Source organism: Bos grunniens, chromosome 10 (genome assembly GCF_055505025.1).
Source record: "Bos grunniens cultivar Pamir isolate PY7600 chromosome 10, Bosgru_T2T1.0, whole genome shotgun sequence".
NCBI lineage: Eukaryota > Metazoa > Chordata > Mammalia > Artiodactyla > Bovidae > Bos > Bos grunniens.
Window position 1 is genome coordinate 13,920,563 of NC_141174.1, and position 17,177 is coordinate 13,937,739.

The 17,177-nt window shown below is 49.0% G+C and overlaps 1 protein-coding gene across 11 annotated transcripts in view; it reads right to left on the reverse strand.

Annotated features, from left to right (window-relative positions):
- Positions 1-17,177, reverse strand: part of NRXN3 (neurexin 3) — a 1,787,606-nt gene that overhangs the window by 1,736,209 nt on the left and 34,220 nt on the right. For all 11 annotated transcript variants that reach the window (XM_086319413.1, XM_086319414.1, XM_086319426.1 and 8 more), the window contains exon 2: positions 4,452-5,893. In XM_086319413.1, coding sequence (XP_086175539.1) covers positions 4,452-5,160 — 709 coding nt within the window. In that variant the 5' untranslated portion in view covers positions 5,161-5,893. The remainder of the gene's footprint in view (positions 1-4,451; positions 5,894-17,177) is intronic.

Below are 17,177 nucleotides of genomic sequence, written 5' to 3' on the forward strand. Positions count from 1 at the left end.
GAGGGTACAAGGAAGAAGCGTCTCCTGTCTTTACAAGGAGGCGGAGACGCTATTGTGAGGAGGGGAGTGGGGGGAGCAGTTCAAAAAAAAATTGCTCTTCCCTCTCAGTTAAAAGAAGGATAATTGGAGCAAGTGGAAGGCGGCGGCTCTGTCATTTAGCATGCAGCATACCCAGGAAATCTCGCTGGGTAATCAGGAGGAGAGGACGAGAAAGAGCAATCAGACCCCTATTCAGGCTCATTTAGCGACAGCCCCCGCTGGCTGGCTGGCTGGCTGGGCAGGGGGAGAGCGGGGCTGGTCCTAACGCCCGAATGCTGGGTGGGAAATCGAGTCCTCCCTGCTTCTGGGCTTGTCTCCACCCCAAGGGGAAGGATTCTGAAAAGGACCTAGACTGGCCTCTTGATGACTCACCACTGCCCACTCCGATCCTCGGCCATAGAGGTTGCCTGAGATTAGGAACAAAGCCACATTACTATTCTGGCAGCAGGGGCAAGGGCGAGGGGAAGAGACGGTGATATTTTTATACTAGTGCCCCAAACTCCTCCTAAACATGGGAGGAGCCATGGCAATCACTGGGACCTTCGCTATAGCATCGGATGTCTCTGGCTCTTGGTAAAACTTCGGAGGTAAGCACCTCTTCTTGGAATACCTTTCCATCTTAGTTCTGGCTTTGAGAAATGGGAGAAGAAATGGAACGTTCGCCATAAAAAAGAAAACTAATTAAAATTCACTTTCGGGAAGGCACACCAAGGCCACACGGTGGTACTGAGCCATCCATCAACCAACCTGAGTAGGATGTCAGCTTCAGACGGCGGGAGGGATGCGGGATGGATGGGAGGCTCGTGGAGCCCACACCACCATGTGCTTGTCCTCAGACTCTGGCCCCTATTACCTGCACCCACAGCTGTACCTCACTGGGGGATCCCCACCCCTGAAAACTTAACAACTGAGACTCAACAAGTCGCTTTTGCCCTGGGCACCTGCCTAAGTTAGCAGGAAAAGATAGCAGACAAAGAACTGATTTTTCTTTTTGCCGACTCAACAGGACCTCATGTCACCTCACTGAAATTAACCTAAAAACACAGGTGTACAAATGATCTTTGACACAGGTAGACCCATGGATTAAGATCTGATCATTAAGATCTGATCGTAGAGATCAACCTGTGGAAACTTCCCCACCTTTCCTTGGCCCCACCCCACCTGCAGCAGGCTGGTTTCAGGCTAAATGAACCCTTCAGGGAAGCTGGTACTGAAACGGAGACACTTTGGCAGTGAACCAGTTCGTCATGGCTATAAGATTGTTGAGAAATTCAATACCTGCACGTTCACAATTGAGAATGTTTTAAAAACAAACAATCAAGCTAAACTCATGTCAAGGTAATGACAAGCCCCCAATAACCAACGAGAGGGCTGCTGTCTGGAGGCTGCTGGGGGCACCTCTTTATTGTCCAGTGAGCTTCAGAGATGCCCCAAAACAGGACTGGGCTAAACAGAAAAAGCCAGGTGAATATGTCCCACGCAGCAGGATTATATTCCAAACCAGATATGCATAATTTTAAAGTTATTTTGAGGCAAGATTAAAAGTCATCTTGAACAAATCTGAAGTTGAAAACCCAAACATTTGATTTATAAACATAACAACCTAGAAGAAGAAGAAAAAAAGTCCAGGACCACCCGCCTCTCTCTCCATCATGTGCCAGAATGTTCAATGTGACCATTAGCTGGTTTGGGAATCTTGGGATGAAGTTTCCCCAAGTAGGTTGTGTGGGGTTCAGTCTGCAGCCAAAGTCTTTTGCCACAAGAAACAGAAGATAACTGTGTCCATAACTTGTCCCCCGCAAACCCAACTCTCCCACAGCAACTATCTCCAGGGTCTTGTGGGTCTTACCTAGAAAAGATACCCAATGGGAGGTCAAAATCGCCCAAAGCAAATAGAAGAGATGGGCCCAGCAGTGAGTTCTTCCTGGGGTGCAGGATGGAGACATTTCCAAGCCACTGAGGCATGGAAAGCCAGACAGGCCAAGCAAACATCAATACCGCCAGCATGCTAGAAGCTAATGGACCGCAGAGAGCGCCTCCAACAGGCCCCGACCACATCCATCTGAAGCTGCAGGAGCCCTCCCAGCTCTTCCTGCCCTTGAACTGCTAAAGCATGAAGCCCTCACACAATCAAACAGCACAGCCCATCCTGCAAAGTGGGATGATCAGAGGCTTGGTACACAGCACCCGCTGCTGGGACCAAGTCCCCGGGGGTTTCAGTTCTGTGACATTTGCAATTTAAAGTGGGCGAGAGATGAGGCCAGAGAGGCACCCTCACTGCCCGCTTTACACTGTCTTTAGGAAAACGCAGGTATTTGTTTAGGCTGTTTGTCTTGTTTTATGCAGATCGGCTTGACACTCAGCAGCTGCTGTGGGTGTTTTTTTTTTCCCCTTCATATTTTACAGGTGAGTCTTCCCCCTGCTTACTCTAAAAATTAACTGTGTGGAGAGAACGGATATTTTCTAAAAGCCTGAGATGCATCTTTGTGATTGATTAGACATAATGACAATTACCAGGAGCAACAGGCTTCAAGTCACCAACAGTAAATGCTGGTACCTCCCCCAACATCCACCCTCACCTCAGCCATTGCACTGCTCCAGACCAACCAAGTGTTAGTAGTTAGTGGAGTGCAGTTAATACTAAGTCTGTTTACTGTATTATGTACCGTGAGAATAATGAAATATGCCTCGTTTGCCTTCTACAGATAGAGGCATCAGTCCATAGCCACGAGATGGTCTGAACCCTATAGAAAAAAAACCATCATTAAAATATATATATTGTATTTAGCTATTAAAAAGTTGACTGCTTATCATCTACTCTGAAGAAACTCCTCTGGAGACCTCAAACAAACATACACACACACCCAAACCAAATAAATAAATAAATAAATAAGAGAGAGAAAAAATTGTATACATATACAGTATAGAGATTTCTTCCTGCAGAAAAGTGCTGATCCAAACCTGCCCAGAGGAAATGAGTTCTTTTTAAACACAAAAAATGCAATCAGGGATAATCAGCAAGTTAACAACACACTTGCAAACACTCTGGTCCCTAGAAAGGAAGAATGCCAGCTCCCAATGCCAGTTCTGAGAACAGAACAGATCCTTTGGGCGAAGGAGAAAACAAGTGTTCATGTCAGCCTTCAGGAAGAACTTTCTCCAAAGCCCAGAAGCTCTGGAACAGCGGTCAGCTCCAGGGGGACCTGCTTGTGGTAAGTGCTTCAGTAACCACTGTCCCCAGATGACTCTGTGGGTTGGGGCTGCCTCTACCCCTCTGCCCCATCCCTCCTCCAGTGGACTCAGTGAGGAATAACAGAGGTCAGAAAAGGACTTCTTGCATGTCTTGCATCTCCCTCTCTGGCAACCCACCCACAAGAAGGGAGGTGTGATGGCAGGCCCAGAAGAGGAAAGAAGTACTCTTGCAATAGCCCATACTTGACCTACAAGGAGGCTCCCAAGAAGATCCCCAGAGTGTCCTGGTCTCCAGCATGTATCACCTGTGAAATAAACTTTGTTTTGATTTAAAGAAATGTTTTAATACCTGCTAGTTAGATAACGTTCATATCAACCACAGCTTTAGGAGTTGGGTGGTTTCAGGGAAAGTGTAAGGAACGTCTGTAGACACTATTTTTAATTACAAATCCCAAGGCAGTAGGGTAGCACATGAATGAAGGGATTGTGGGAGTCTGCACTAAGACACCCACCTGGCCCCACCTACCTGACCTCCCTTGACCTGTTGGTTCCCAACTTTAGCTGCACAATGAAATCACCTGGGGGTCTTAGTACGAGGAGGCGAGAAGTCCCCCCCAAAAATGCCCTGTCTACCCATAAGACACCTTCCAGAAGACTGTGGGAGGAGGGGCACAGCTGAAGGGCTGGGTTGACAGCAAGGCCAGGTGTGGACCCACAGTCTATCAACCCTCATTCTTCTTTGCACCAGCATTCCTTATGTTAGGGACGATAAGGAGAAAGTGATGCGGAGTGTCCCGTCTATTCACAAGGGCCCAATTCTCAAGGGATCAAGAGGGCCATAGACAGCCACTTTGCCCCTTTCCATCTGACATCTGGCCTTGTACTGACCCTTCGAAGCTTCACCGCGGTGGAAAGAGCTGAGCTGGGGCTCAGATCCTATACTCTATCCAGCCTTTTGAGCAGAGCCAAACATCTGTCTAAGGAAGGAGCCCCTGGTTGAGTAGTCAGGATTCTCTCCTGCTGAGATCTGATGGATTTTTTCCATTGAGAGAAAGCCAAGGATTTCTACCACACCCTCGGGGAAAGAGACCCAATTATCTAACAGGCAGCTAAAGAGGCGGGTCAATGATAGAACTGGTTTCCCTCCAGGCGATCTTGATCCTTACCCAAGCCGTCAGGGGTGGGCTCGAGCTCAGAGGGGTAGAGAAGAGGACCCTTACCTTCCGAGCACAGCTTGCCGCCATAGCCGGTGGTAGAACAGTCACAGGTGGGGTGTCCATCCAGGAGAAAGCAGATGCCGCCATTTTCACAGGGACGCTCGCCGCAGGGCCCCTCGGCATCCAACTGGACACCCTGGCTTCCCAGAAGCCGGGGCTCTGAGTTGCCGTACTTGAGATCCGAGATTAATCCCTTGAAGCTGGGCATGGCCTGCACCCCATCAAGGGTCAGAGCAGACGGCCGGATATCGGCGGGAACGCCGCCCAGGAACAGGTCACTGACCACGTCCATGTAGGGCCGCTGGGGCTGCAGCTCCGCGGACCGGCCCTCCCCGTCGAGCACCAGCACTGTGCGCAGGCGGTCGCGGCTCACCATGACGAAGTGCCAGCTGCTGTCGTTCACCCGCTTGCCAGACAGCACGGCGGTCTCCGCACAGTCCATGCTGAGGCGCAGCTGCACACGGCCGTCCACCAGGGAGAGGCAGAGGAAGTCGCAGACGCCGCCGTCGTCTAGGTAGAGGAGCAGCCCCGCGGACACGTTGGTCTTGAACTGAAAGCTGAGGTCGCTGCGCGTGCTGGCATCCCAGCGGAGGTAGCGCGCCCACTGGTTGGGGAGGCCCATGAACTCCAGGCCCAGGCAGAGCCCCAGCAGGGATCCCAGCAGGAGGCTCACCTTCAAGGTGAAGAACACCGAGTGCATGGTGAAGCTCATTCTGGCCAAGCCCCAGGGGCCCGGAGGCGGGGAACGGCCCTCGGGGGACAATCCCCCTGCCCCACCTCCTTTGAAGTGGAAGGCAGAGAGGAAGAGGAGATGGCTGGGGGACAGAGAACACACAAGAGGGAGGAGGCACACACACACAGAGAGAGAAGAGGATGAGGAAGGAGGAAAGAAAACCAGAAAGCCCCTGGTGGGCACCCACAAGCAAGAAATTCAGTAAGAGACAGAGTGGGGGAAGGACGGGGCAGCAATAGAGGAGGTCAGTCAGGCGGGCGGGGGACAGTGAGGGTGCAGAGTGGGGAGCAGAGTGTCCTTCTCCAAGAAAAGATCTCAGCTATCCAATGTGGATCCGGAGGCCTTGATTTGGGCAGGAGAAAAGTACACGGCGGGCTGGCTGGCTGGTGGAAGCCTTCAGCAATGTCCACCTCCCGGCAGCAGACCCCCAAACGGCCCAGCCAGGGAGGCCGGGGAGAGGGCTGGGGTCAGGGGGGCCGTGATGGAGGAGGAGCGAGCAGTCAGGTGAGCCAGGCGCAAGGTAGAAACAGGCCGAGGACCAGCCCTGAAGGCCGACCTCCTAGCAGCCGAGGGCCGCGGGGAGGGGAGTAGCCGGAAGTTGAAAGCTCAGGCAGAGCAGGGCCCGGGGCCAAACGGAAGTGGACTCAGGCTTCATGGTCCACTCGGGGCGGTCCAGCCCGTAACCTGCCTCCCAGGACTCCAGAGAAAAGACCTGCAGGAAGGAGGGGGGGAGAAGGAAAGGGATTAGGGCCCCGTGTCAGGAAAATATTGCACCCTATTTCACAAATATTGATGGAGTGCTGACTGCGAGCCCGGCTACTCTGGTGAGTCCCAGAGCGCTTGGTGCTTTAAGCGGCAGGGAGGGCCTGGGGTCTTTCAGAGCCATGTCAGGACCCCAAGCTCAGCTCCTAATGATGCACTCAGGTTTTCCACGTGCAAAAAAGTATCAAACTCGCCAAGCCATATCAGCACATTTTTACAATGTTCATATCACAGGGTCACGTAGCCAAAATTTAATTTTCAGGTACATGCTAACATTTTAGAGAAGGCAATGGCACCCTACTCCAGTACTCTTGCCAGAAAACCCCATGGACGGAGGAGCCTGGTAGGCTGCAGTCCATGGGGTCTCGAAGAGTTGGACACGACTGAGCGACTTCACTTTCACTTTTCACTTTCATGCCTTGGAGAAGGAAATGGCAACCCACTCCAGTGTTCTTGCCTGGAGAATCCCAGGGACGGGGGAGCCTGGTGGGCTGCTGTCTGTGGGGTCGCACAGAGTCGGACACTACTGAAGCGACTTAGCAGCAGCAGCTAACATTTTAGATACTCAAATACACACGTGCAGTTTTAACTTGTTTACCTATTAAAAGACATGAACATGATAGTGATTTTTGTTTGTTTGTTTTAGATTTTCTTTTTCACTTTGCCAAGCCAATGTCTGGTGTAGGCAGCCAAAGACAGATCCTCACCTTTACATTTTTGAGGGAATTATTTACAGGAGTCAGTGAAAATAAACTAGGAGGTGAGTAATGAGCAAAAAACACTCATCTCTTAACTAAATGTTGGAGAAAAGGTCTTGGGGCGGGGGGTGAGGGGGGGAGAATGTGCTTTGAACCTTTAAAAAAAAAAAAAAAGGCTGAGTATATCCTAGTTCTTCTATATGGAGCTTTGAGAAAATTTCTTAACTTATTTGAGCTTCTATTTTCTCACTTATAAAGTAGAGAAAATAATAGCCTTTTTACAAAGTTGGAGACAGGATTCAATGCAATCATGTATTAGAAGATTCTAGCATGAGGCTATAGCCACAGTAGGTGAACAATGAATGCTACCTCTTTCCTTATTTGTAAGGAAGGATGAGAAGAGGGGATCGCTGGTGTATGTCTGTACGTGTGAGTATGTGTATGTCTGCAAAGGAGACAGTATATTAAAACATACATTTTTAAATTAAAAAAAAAAACAGAATGAACAACAAATGAATAGTTAAGGAATGTCACAGAGCTAGAGCATATCATGCATGTTTTATACTGATTGTAAATGCACCAGCACCCAGTTAAGGGGTGGCCAACTGAAGGCAGACTCTGGTCACAGAGCTGAGAGGAAACTTCTCTGTTCACATGAGAGCAATGAGTGTAATTTTTAAGAGTTATGCAAGTTGCTGCTTATTAATTGGCATGCTCGATAATTTACCATGGTCGCTGTCAGACCACTGTCTAGTATTTTTATGATGGCTGCATTAGCAAAGCTAGTTATTACTCATGCTTTGAAGAGGAAAACGCTGTTCCTTAAGCAGCAACAAACACCTATTTCCAGTGAACACACAAGCCCACCCAAAAAGAGGCTGATTAAATCCATTATAAGGAAAGCCTCTGTGGTATAAAACGTCCTGTACACACAGTGGTTCCCAGAGTGTGGCATGGGCACCTCCAGGGGCGTGAGGAAGTCTTAACTGGAACATGAGCATAGCATGTGCCAAAACATGCAAGCTTTGCACACGCACAAGCCAAACCAAGTCTTAAAATGCCAGCAATTTTTGGACCTCCCTGGGGCTTCCCTGGTGACTCAACAGGTAAAAGAATCCACCTGCAATGCAGGTGCTACAGGAGACATGAGTTCAATCCCTGGGTCAGAACGATCCCCTGGAGGAGGGCGTGGCAGCCCACTCCAGCATTCTTGCCTAGAGAATCCCATGGACAGAGAAGCCTGGCAGGCTATAGTCCAGAGGCTCAAAGAGGTGTCCATGACTGTAAGTGACTTAGCACGCACGCACGGTGGTACAGTGGATAAGAATCTGCCTGTGGATACAGGAGAGGCAGGTTGGATCCCTGGTCTGGAAAGATGCCACAAGCCCCAGACAACTAAAGCCCATGCACCACAAAAGCTGAGCCCACACTCTGGAGCATGTGAGCTGCGACTACTGAGCCCGTGTGCCCTAGAGCTGCGCCCCCCGCCCCCCCCAAAAAAAATCAGCAGTTTTTGAGCTGGTTGATGACACTTTGGTAGCAAAAGAAATCAGCTACACTAGACTATTTACACCACAGAAATAGGCAAACATCACGAATCAGAATCTGAGAAGATGAGATTTAAGGAAAGCCTTGAAGGAGGATGAGAGAACTAGCTATGTAAATGTCTGTGAAGAAGGTTCCAGAAGGACTAGTGCAAACACTAGTGCAACATCCCAGGGGAGAAGACAGACCCTTGTGCCCAAAGAGGGCTTCTTCTGGTCCTAATATCTGCCATGTGTACATAATTTTTTAATCAAATTTTTTAAAATTAATTTTTTTTAATTGGAGGCTAATTATTTTACAATATTGTAGCGGTTTTTGCCATACATTGACATGAATCAGCCATAGGTGTATATGTGTCCCCCATTCTGAATTTTTTAATCAAATTTTTGAAAAGGGACAACTTTTAGGGAATGTGCTCAAAGGACAGCTGCTCTCCTATCGCTCCCTCCATCATGCATCTGATCTAGAAGAGTGGGGAGCAAGGCAGACGTGACGAGCACAAAGCCCAGGTCTCTCCAACGAAGTATCCCACGCCGGGAAATATCAATGAGCCGAGAACGTAAAGATCGCATGGCACGGTGGGAGCCCACGGTGTCTGAGTTCCAGAGGCTTGGGAAAGTGTGTTCTCAGTGACACTACCCCTGGCTGCCACACCTCCTTCTCTACTTCCCCTCCTGCCAGTTTAGACCTAGGAGTCTAGCTCAGGCAAGGCCCAGGCTCAGGTGGCTTCAGTCAGTGGGACCCCCTTGGTGGAAGGCAAGGACATGGAGACGGAGGGCCCGATGACATGGATGAGCAGGCACATGGGAGTCCCTCTAAAAGGATGGCCCCAGAAGCTTTCAGACTGATCTAGATGTCAACCCTCTGGGCCTCAGAAAGTCACTTGTGTGTCTGCAGAAATTAAATGACTTGCTCAGTTCAATCTAACTACTTATTGAGCTCCGATTTATCCAGTCGCTCCTGGATCTAAGCAGAAGAAGACAGGGTTCTTGCCTTAGGGGCGTCACAAAGTAGTGGGGCAAAGTGTACTTTAGAGAAGAAAGCAGAACAATAAAAGAGTCCACGCTACGAAATCTCCCTGGGGACACAGACTGCTTCACCCTGGTGCTGCCGCAGGACCTTGGCTCCCATGGAGTGGGAGCTTGAGACACATGTGTAGAAAAAATGAACAATAAAAGAAGCTGAAGAGCATCCTTGAGGATCATTTGTGTTTCATGAGGTGACCTCTACACCTCTCTGTTTCATACAATGACAGCAATCCTGCACCTCCAGGCTTCCCTGAATGCCAGGCTCAGATGACCCCTCAGGACAAAGCAGCACATACCAAGTGATCTGGGTTAACATATGAGTTAGGAAGTAGGCTGCCCAAGACCACTCCCTGTGCGGAGGATCATGGGAATTTACCCTGTCTGCTTTGGGGTGGTCACTCAACTCTGTCTGCTGAGCCTCGTCCATCAGACTGACCATTCTCCCCTCCTGCCCAGACCAGCACTGAAGATACCGACAGTCCCCTGCCTGCATCATGGGTAATCAAAAAGGCTAACTGGAAAACCAAGCTTTCTTTCCCCTCCACAGGCGCTGGGCAGAATCTGATTTCAGGACGGGTAGCATCAGAATCAGGTTAACCTAAACTCAATGCCCTATGGACACCAAAATTCTCTCCTAAAGCTCTTGCATTGCTTTCTTGGACCATGGACATTCCTGTGACCTCTGGAAAATTGTTGCAGTGGCCCATGCTAGAAATGACCTTCCATTTAATATCAAAGCCCTCAAGCCAACTGCCCCAAGCGTTCGCCCTTAAGCCTTCTTTAACCCTCTGCTGGGGCTGTGCTGCTGCTGCTGCTGCTGCTAAGTCACTTCAGTCGTGTCCAACTCCATGCGACCCCAAAGACGGTAGCCCACCAGGCTCCGCCATCCCTGGGATTCTCCAGGCAAGAACACTGGAGTGGGCCGCCATCTCCTTCTCCAATGCATGAAAGTGAAAAGTGAAAGTGAAGTCGCTCAGTTGTGTCCAACTCTTCGCAACCCCATGGATTGCAGCCTACCAGGCTCCTCTGTCCATGGGATTTTCCAGGCAAGAGTACTGGAGTGGGCCGTGCCCCCTCCACCGGTTAGCCAACTGCTCCCCTATCCTGAGCCACAGTAGGGCCCAGACAGCCACAGGGGCAGGGAATTTGCTCCAATGCCTATGTGGAAGGCCCAGCCTGGTGCAGAAGCTCAAAATGCTTGTCTGCTGTCTGAGAACCAAGCAGGAGAGGGAAAGTGAGTGACATTATCTAATTGCCAGCTAATCTACATAATTATCGAACGGCATACTTCTTACGTGGGGTTAGCATCTTTGCAAATGTCTCATGATCCGGCTGCTTGGGAGACAGAAGGGCCCCCACACGACTCCAACACATGGGCTATTTACCACTGGCACAACTCGAAAGATCCGGCTGCCACGTACCCTTCCACTGCCTCCCTATAGTTCCTCTGCTTCCCTGAGACAGATTCAAAGGAAAGTGGGGCCTGTGTTGAGAACCACGGACGGTGGGAAGGCGTGATGAAGGCTGTCCTCAAAGCCTCAGACTGGGCTCATCAGTTCCTCCTCTGGAACCTCTCATCAGCATCCCTCTGAAGTCCCGATGATGGCTCTCTGTTGGTTCTACCCGCCTCCCTTTCACCATAGCCTTTGACCCACTTTGAAGGTAAAATGATTTTCACCGCCAATCTCGGTCCATGTCATTTAGGTGGGGTTCATCCCAACCCCAGATCTTGGGACCCAGTTTAGCCACTTAGGACACTGCAAACTCCTGCCACAGTGATTAGCTTAGGGATGGGTTTGTCACCCAAACTAAGTCAAATTAGAGTTTACACTGGAACTTTTACTGGAATATTGGGAGAAGGACCCTCTTTTTTTTTAACCTCATGGTCAAACAATTAGAGTGACATCCAGAATTGATGAGAGATAGCACTTTTACTGGGGAAGGCAATGGCACCCCACTCTTGCCTGGAAAATCCCATGGGCGGAGGAGCCCGGTGGGCTGCAGTCCATGAGGTCGCTAAGAGTCAGACACGACTGAGCGACTTCACTTTCACTTTTCACTTTCATGCATTGGAGAAGGAAATGGCAACCCACTCCAGTGTTCTTGCCTGGAGAATTCCAGGGACAGGGGAGCCTGGTGGGCTGCCATCTATGGGGTCGCACAGAGTCGGACATGACTGAAGTGACTTAGCAGCAGCAGCAGCACTGTTACTATTCAAGATAATCTTGTCTAAAAATGAAGACAACAAAGAAGGAGAGTCAAGAGATGGATAGAGATGTATTTCCAGTGATGTTTCTGCACCTAGATGTAGCCAGACCTGAAGCCCAAAGGATCCTGGTTTCATCTCATGAACCAAAACTTTCTTTTTTCTTTTTTGCTTAAGCAATTTTGGGTTGGGTTGTGACTGGGAGTTCTGAATAACACATTCCTAATGCTAGACGTTAAAAATCTATCAGGACATATCAAGAGACATTTCCATTTCACATGGCCACCCATGCCTGTGAGGAATCCCTGTAACTTGGGAGACGTGTCAGATTTCTCACCCCTACCACCAATGTTCTACACCCACTGTGCCCATGTCCTTGGCAAAGGCAGAGGATGTGGGCATGCTCTATCCCCAGGTGCTTTGAAGGGGGTTGCAGGCTCATTTTTGCACAACGATGTCAGAGATTCACTGTCAACCAAACTACGTCCCTCTTGACACGACACCACTAGGCCAGCCCCTCACACTTGGTACCCTCGAGCTTAATTCTACAGCAGAGGCTCTACTGCAGGAAGTGGGGGAAGTGAAGGCATGAATTCTCTCCAAGACATCAAAGTAATTCAGGGTAGTGATGAAGAACATGGGCTTTGGCACCAGACAGAGTTGGATTTAAACTCAGACTGTCATTACCATAGCTATTTAGCCTTGGGCCACTCTCTGAGTCTTTGTTTATTCATCAGAGAGAGAGAGAGAGAAGGAGAAAGAATGATAATACCTATCTTGTAGGGTAGTTTTGGACTTTATTAAACTTTAAAATGTATAGCAGTATAACTACTTCCTGAAAATTGCATGGCAGCAGCTACTAAAGCTAAATATTTCTGTCCCATGACTCCACAATTCCCCTCCTGGGACTCCACAATTCCAATACCAACAGAAATGCTTATGTATGTCCAACCCAAGTCATGCACAAAAATTTTCATAACAACACTAGTCATAATACCTGAAACCTAGAAAAAAAACCCATGTTCATCCGCAGTAGACTGAATTAGTAAATTGTTGTTTATTCATGCAAAATGCCATACAGCCCTGAGAATGCCTGGTCCTATGTCCAGATAGTCACATGGATGCGCCTCACAGAAGAGCGTATATCCTACGTGTTCCATTTATACAAGGAACGAATCGAGGCAAAGAAATCATCCTCTACTGATATATGTCAGAATAGTGGTTACTCTCAGGGAATCAATGAGTGGAAGATGGCAAAGCAGGTGAAGTAGTTCTGTTTCTGGATAAGAGTGACATTGTCCACGGTGCTTAGTTTGGGAAAAAGCATCAACAGGGCTGCACATTGATGACTTGAGCTCTCATCTCTATCTACGTTATACTTCACTGAAAACAATATGCTTCCTGATACATAGCATGTGCTCATTTATTATTTTATTTGTCATCTGAAGGAGAGTTTTAAAGAAACATATTACTGGTTTCCATTTGGAGGCTGAAACTCCTTCCTTACAAATCCCTAAGTTAACACCAATCTCTTATCTAGGAAAATACGGGCAGACAGGGAGAGCACCATCCTTCTCTCTCCCCAGGCCACTTCATACCCCAGTTCTCTCTTTCACGATTTTTCACATCTAAGAGTCTCATCCCTCCTCATGTCTTCTCCTTTCCTGTGACATCTGCTGAGCTGCTTTGGTCTCAAGGTGCCTCCGCCACCAAGCTCACCCTATCCTGGTTTGCTGTCCCTGCCCTTCAGGAAAAGGTCTGAAGATCTCAAATTCCAGTCCATCAAGGGCATTAAAGTTTATGTTGTGCTGAAAAGGGAACAGAGGTGGAAGAGAAGAGACTTTTTTTTTTAAAAAGTCTTGAACTATAGCACTTCTTGAGATACTAAGTTTTCTTAAGAACTAAGACGTAGTCACATCAGACTAAAATAAATTCCTTTTCTGGGAATACTCATCAATGACAGTAGAGTCACAATGGAGTTGTATATGGACTCCTGCCGATCTTTTGGGAAAGTTTCTCATGTTATGAGGGATGTAAGGTGGACAGAACCACAAAGACTTGTCACTGGCTAAACAGCAGCATTCAAAGCCGGTGTGGTGGTTAAAGGCTTGGGGAGGCAGGCTGTCATCTGAGGTCAAGCCCTGGATGAAGGGCTTGATTCATATTCATCAAGAGCCTGGACGAAGAGGGAAGGGCCATGGGAATAGAAGCCCACTCACCAACTGATCATAGTTGTGAATAAACTGACACTGAAAGTTAGAATATGGCATCTCTCTTCCAATTTAAGACTGCCTCAAACCCCTAAGGCTACTGCTCTTGGTATTGTTGAGTTGGCTCTGTACATCCAAACACTTTGGTACTTCAAAGGTTCAAGAGGTCGCAGTAGGCTTGAACCACAGCCTGTGTCTAACAAGAGGAAGTCTAACAGAGATAAATGGAAAGTTAGGCAACTTGATCCTCCAAAATAGACAACCCATGAGGATAGAAGGTACAATTTCTAACTATATAGGAGACAAGAATTGAGGAATGACATAGACAAGAGGTTTTGTGGTTGCCAGATAACCAAATGCAATTTTAGACTCCCTTAATTATGATATAACTTGTAGGAAAAAGGACATGAAGATCTGTGTCAATTTGGTGCTGGTCATTAGATTTTTATTCTGAGCCCCACTTTTTGAGAGAAGTGTAGGTGAGTTAGAGGGTAGTGAATTAGAAGGAAGTCTTTTGTTTGAAATTTTTAAGATCATGGAGCACCAATGATATAGATATAACACATTTTGTAAATAACTCAAACCCTGCAAGGTACTTATATACCCAGTAGAAAGGAAAATGTATGTATGTGTATTAGTCACTCAGTCATGTCTGACTCTTTGTGACCCCCACGGACTGTAACTGGACAGGCTCCTCTGTCCATGGGATTCTCCAGGCAAGAATACTGGAGTGGGTTGCCATTCCCTTCTCCAGGAAATCTACCCAATCCAGGGATCAAGCCCAGGTCTCCTGCATTGCAGACAGATTCCTTACTGTCTGAGCCACCAGAGAAGCCCAGAAAGGAGAGATGTGAGACCAAATGATGTGAAGAGCTAGACCAAAGGTGAGAAGTTGGATCTGCTCGTATGGGCTCGATAAGGCAGAGGTCAATCTGTAAGGTCCAAACAGAATACAGGTATTCGACTGAGTACCCCTTTCACAGAGGTTAACGGCACGGCCTCTGGAGCCAGACCTCCTGAGTTCAAATCTACTTGCTTCCTGTGTGACCTGGAGCTAGTCACTTACCCTCTCTGAACCGCAGTTGTCTCATCTATAAAACAGTTAATAGTGAGTTACCATGGTGGGGCACTGAGAAGGGTAAACCCCCAAAGCAGTGTTGGGCACGGGTAAGTACTAAGTGCGTGCTAGTTACCGCCGCTGCTGCTGCTGTGACTGACAGCCTCGGGGTTTGTGTTTCCTCCCAGCAGCAGGCTGATTTGGGTGCCTCAGGAGGAGTAGCATGGACAGATGGACGTCCTTTTAAACCTCATCCCATGACACAGATAATGGTAAGAGTCACACCTGAGTCTCTTTGCGTGAGGAACCTTTGAAGTACCAAAGTGTTTGGATGTACAGAGGCAACTCAACAATACCAAGAGCAGTAGCCTCAAGGGTTTGAGGCAGTCTTAAATTGGAAGAGAGATCCCACTGCCCTCAAGGATAGAACTCTGTCCAGTGAATGGAAGTTCTAGAGAAAGTGGTTATGTCTTTGTCTTACACACAGACCACCTCCAGATGAAGTGGACTACCCCATCACTGGAGATGTCCCAAAAGAGATGGGACGCTCTTTGGAGTCGCGTGTCCAGTGCTATCTAGATCTTTGTGTGAGGTGCAGCAGAGTCTAGAAGAACAAAAGATGACTCTGGCATAGTGTGGCCAGGGCAGGATTCTCAAGGGAGGGGGACTCACATGGAAACTTGAAGGACACGGGGCTTAGGCAACTGAAGAGAAGTCTGCTGTGGGGGAAGAACACCAGCCCAGGAGTCAGATCCAGGCTCTGTCTTTCCACTCACTACTGGGCAAGTGACCTTATGGGAAACTCTGTGAGCTCTCCAGTTTTTGTTTCTTCTCTTAAATTAGAGGGAACGATGAATACACCCTCCAGGATGGTGTGAACACCCAAGGAAGTAAAAGCTACACAACCTAAGGTAATAATCGTGCCTTCCTACCATGTGGACACTCCTCTAAAGTTCCCACCCAAAGTAACTCATGACATTAGTCTCTTCCCACCTACCACTTCTACGCCATCGCCAGGGCAGTCCTGAGTTTTCTAGTGGGCCAAACCCAAGCACAGCAAACTCTTCCCCCTGACCACAGAACTCAGGGCTTGCAAGGAGCTGAGGGGTTCCCCAACATCCCAGGTGCAGCCAGGACCTCAGGAGGCTGTGGTCACTCCCCCTACTCCTCCTCCCTCCCCCCATCCCCTCCTCTCCCAACCAGCGGGCTTTCCAAGCCATGGCTTGGAAGCCATCTGGCTGCTGGGAGAGTTAATAATTTATAATGAAGATAATCACCCTTCAAGATCCTTGCCTCTTGGGACCATTAAAAAGGACTCAGTTGGGAGTCAGTGAGTTCTTTACATGAGGGGACAGGGGGAAGGGGAGAGGGGAGAGAGGGATGGGGGGAGGAAACAGTGAAAAGAAAGGGAGGGGGAAATCAGCTAGGTGCTCAGCTGACCTTGGCCCCCTAACAGAGGCGGGGGGGGGAAGGAAAATTATTCAGTCCAAGAAGACAATCTTATCCAGCTTTCGCAGCACCAGCCCAGCAAGAGTGCCATTTATGGGGCTTTTCTCCTAGCCAACTCTCTCTACACAAAGAGAAAAAAATCAAACGCATGCAAGAGATGGGGAGAGAGGTGCAGACCAGGGAGAATGAGCCTGCCCAGCAGTCACATCTGGGCTGCTGGGACAGCGCTTCTCTGTTCTCTTTCCAGGGCACAGTGAGGCCCCCACGGTGCTAATTATTCCCATTACTTGACAAATTCTCCATTAACAAAGCAACTGGGGCCAGAGCCGGCGGGGGGAAAGCAGAAAGGACTCACAGAGGCTCCGGGCAGACTCGAGAGGTGCAGACCCAGAGCAGAGGGTCCCCAGCTTCATCAGGGGGCAAATGCAGAAACTGGCACAGCCCCATCTGTGGGGTACATCTTGGAGGTGTGGGGTGCAGACCGGCTTCCTGCCATGTAAGGCAATGGAGAGCGGTGGAGGAGCACGTGAGGGCGGGATGATAATGGGGTGGGCGCTGAGCCAGGAGGTCTGGGGCGGGCTGAAGACAGCCTCTCTCGGAAGAAGGCAGAGCTGATCAGTGCGTTCAGGACCAAGGCAGTGGCAGTTTGGTCCTCCCATGAGTTTGGAAAGGCTCATCATTCTCCCAGTGCACATGTCTTATAATAATAGCAGCAGCTACATGTATCAGTAGGCTTCCCTGGTGGCTCAGACGGTAAAGCATCCGCCTGCAATGCAGGAGACCCGGGTTCGATCCCTGGGTCAGGAAGATCCCCTGCAGAAGGAAATGGCAACCCACTCTAGTATTCTTGCATGGAGAATTCCATGGACAGAGGAGCCTGGTGGGCTACAGTCCATGGGGTTGTAAAAGAGTCGGACATGACTGACCGACCTCACTTCACTTTATACGTATCAGTAGCAACCACAGCAAGCACATGGATCACACTCGCTCTGTGCAAGGCACTACCCCAAGAACCTTACACTTGGAGCTCTTTCACCTTTA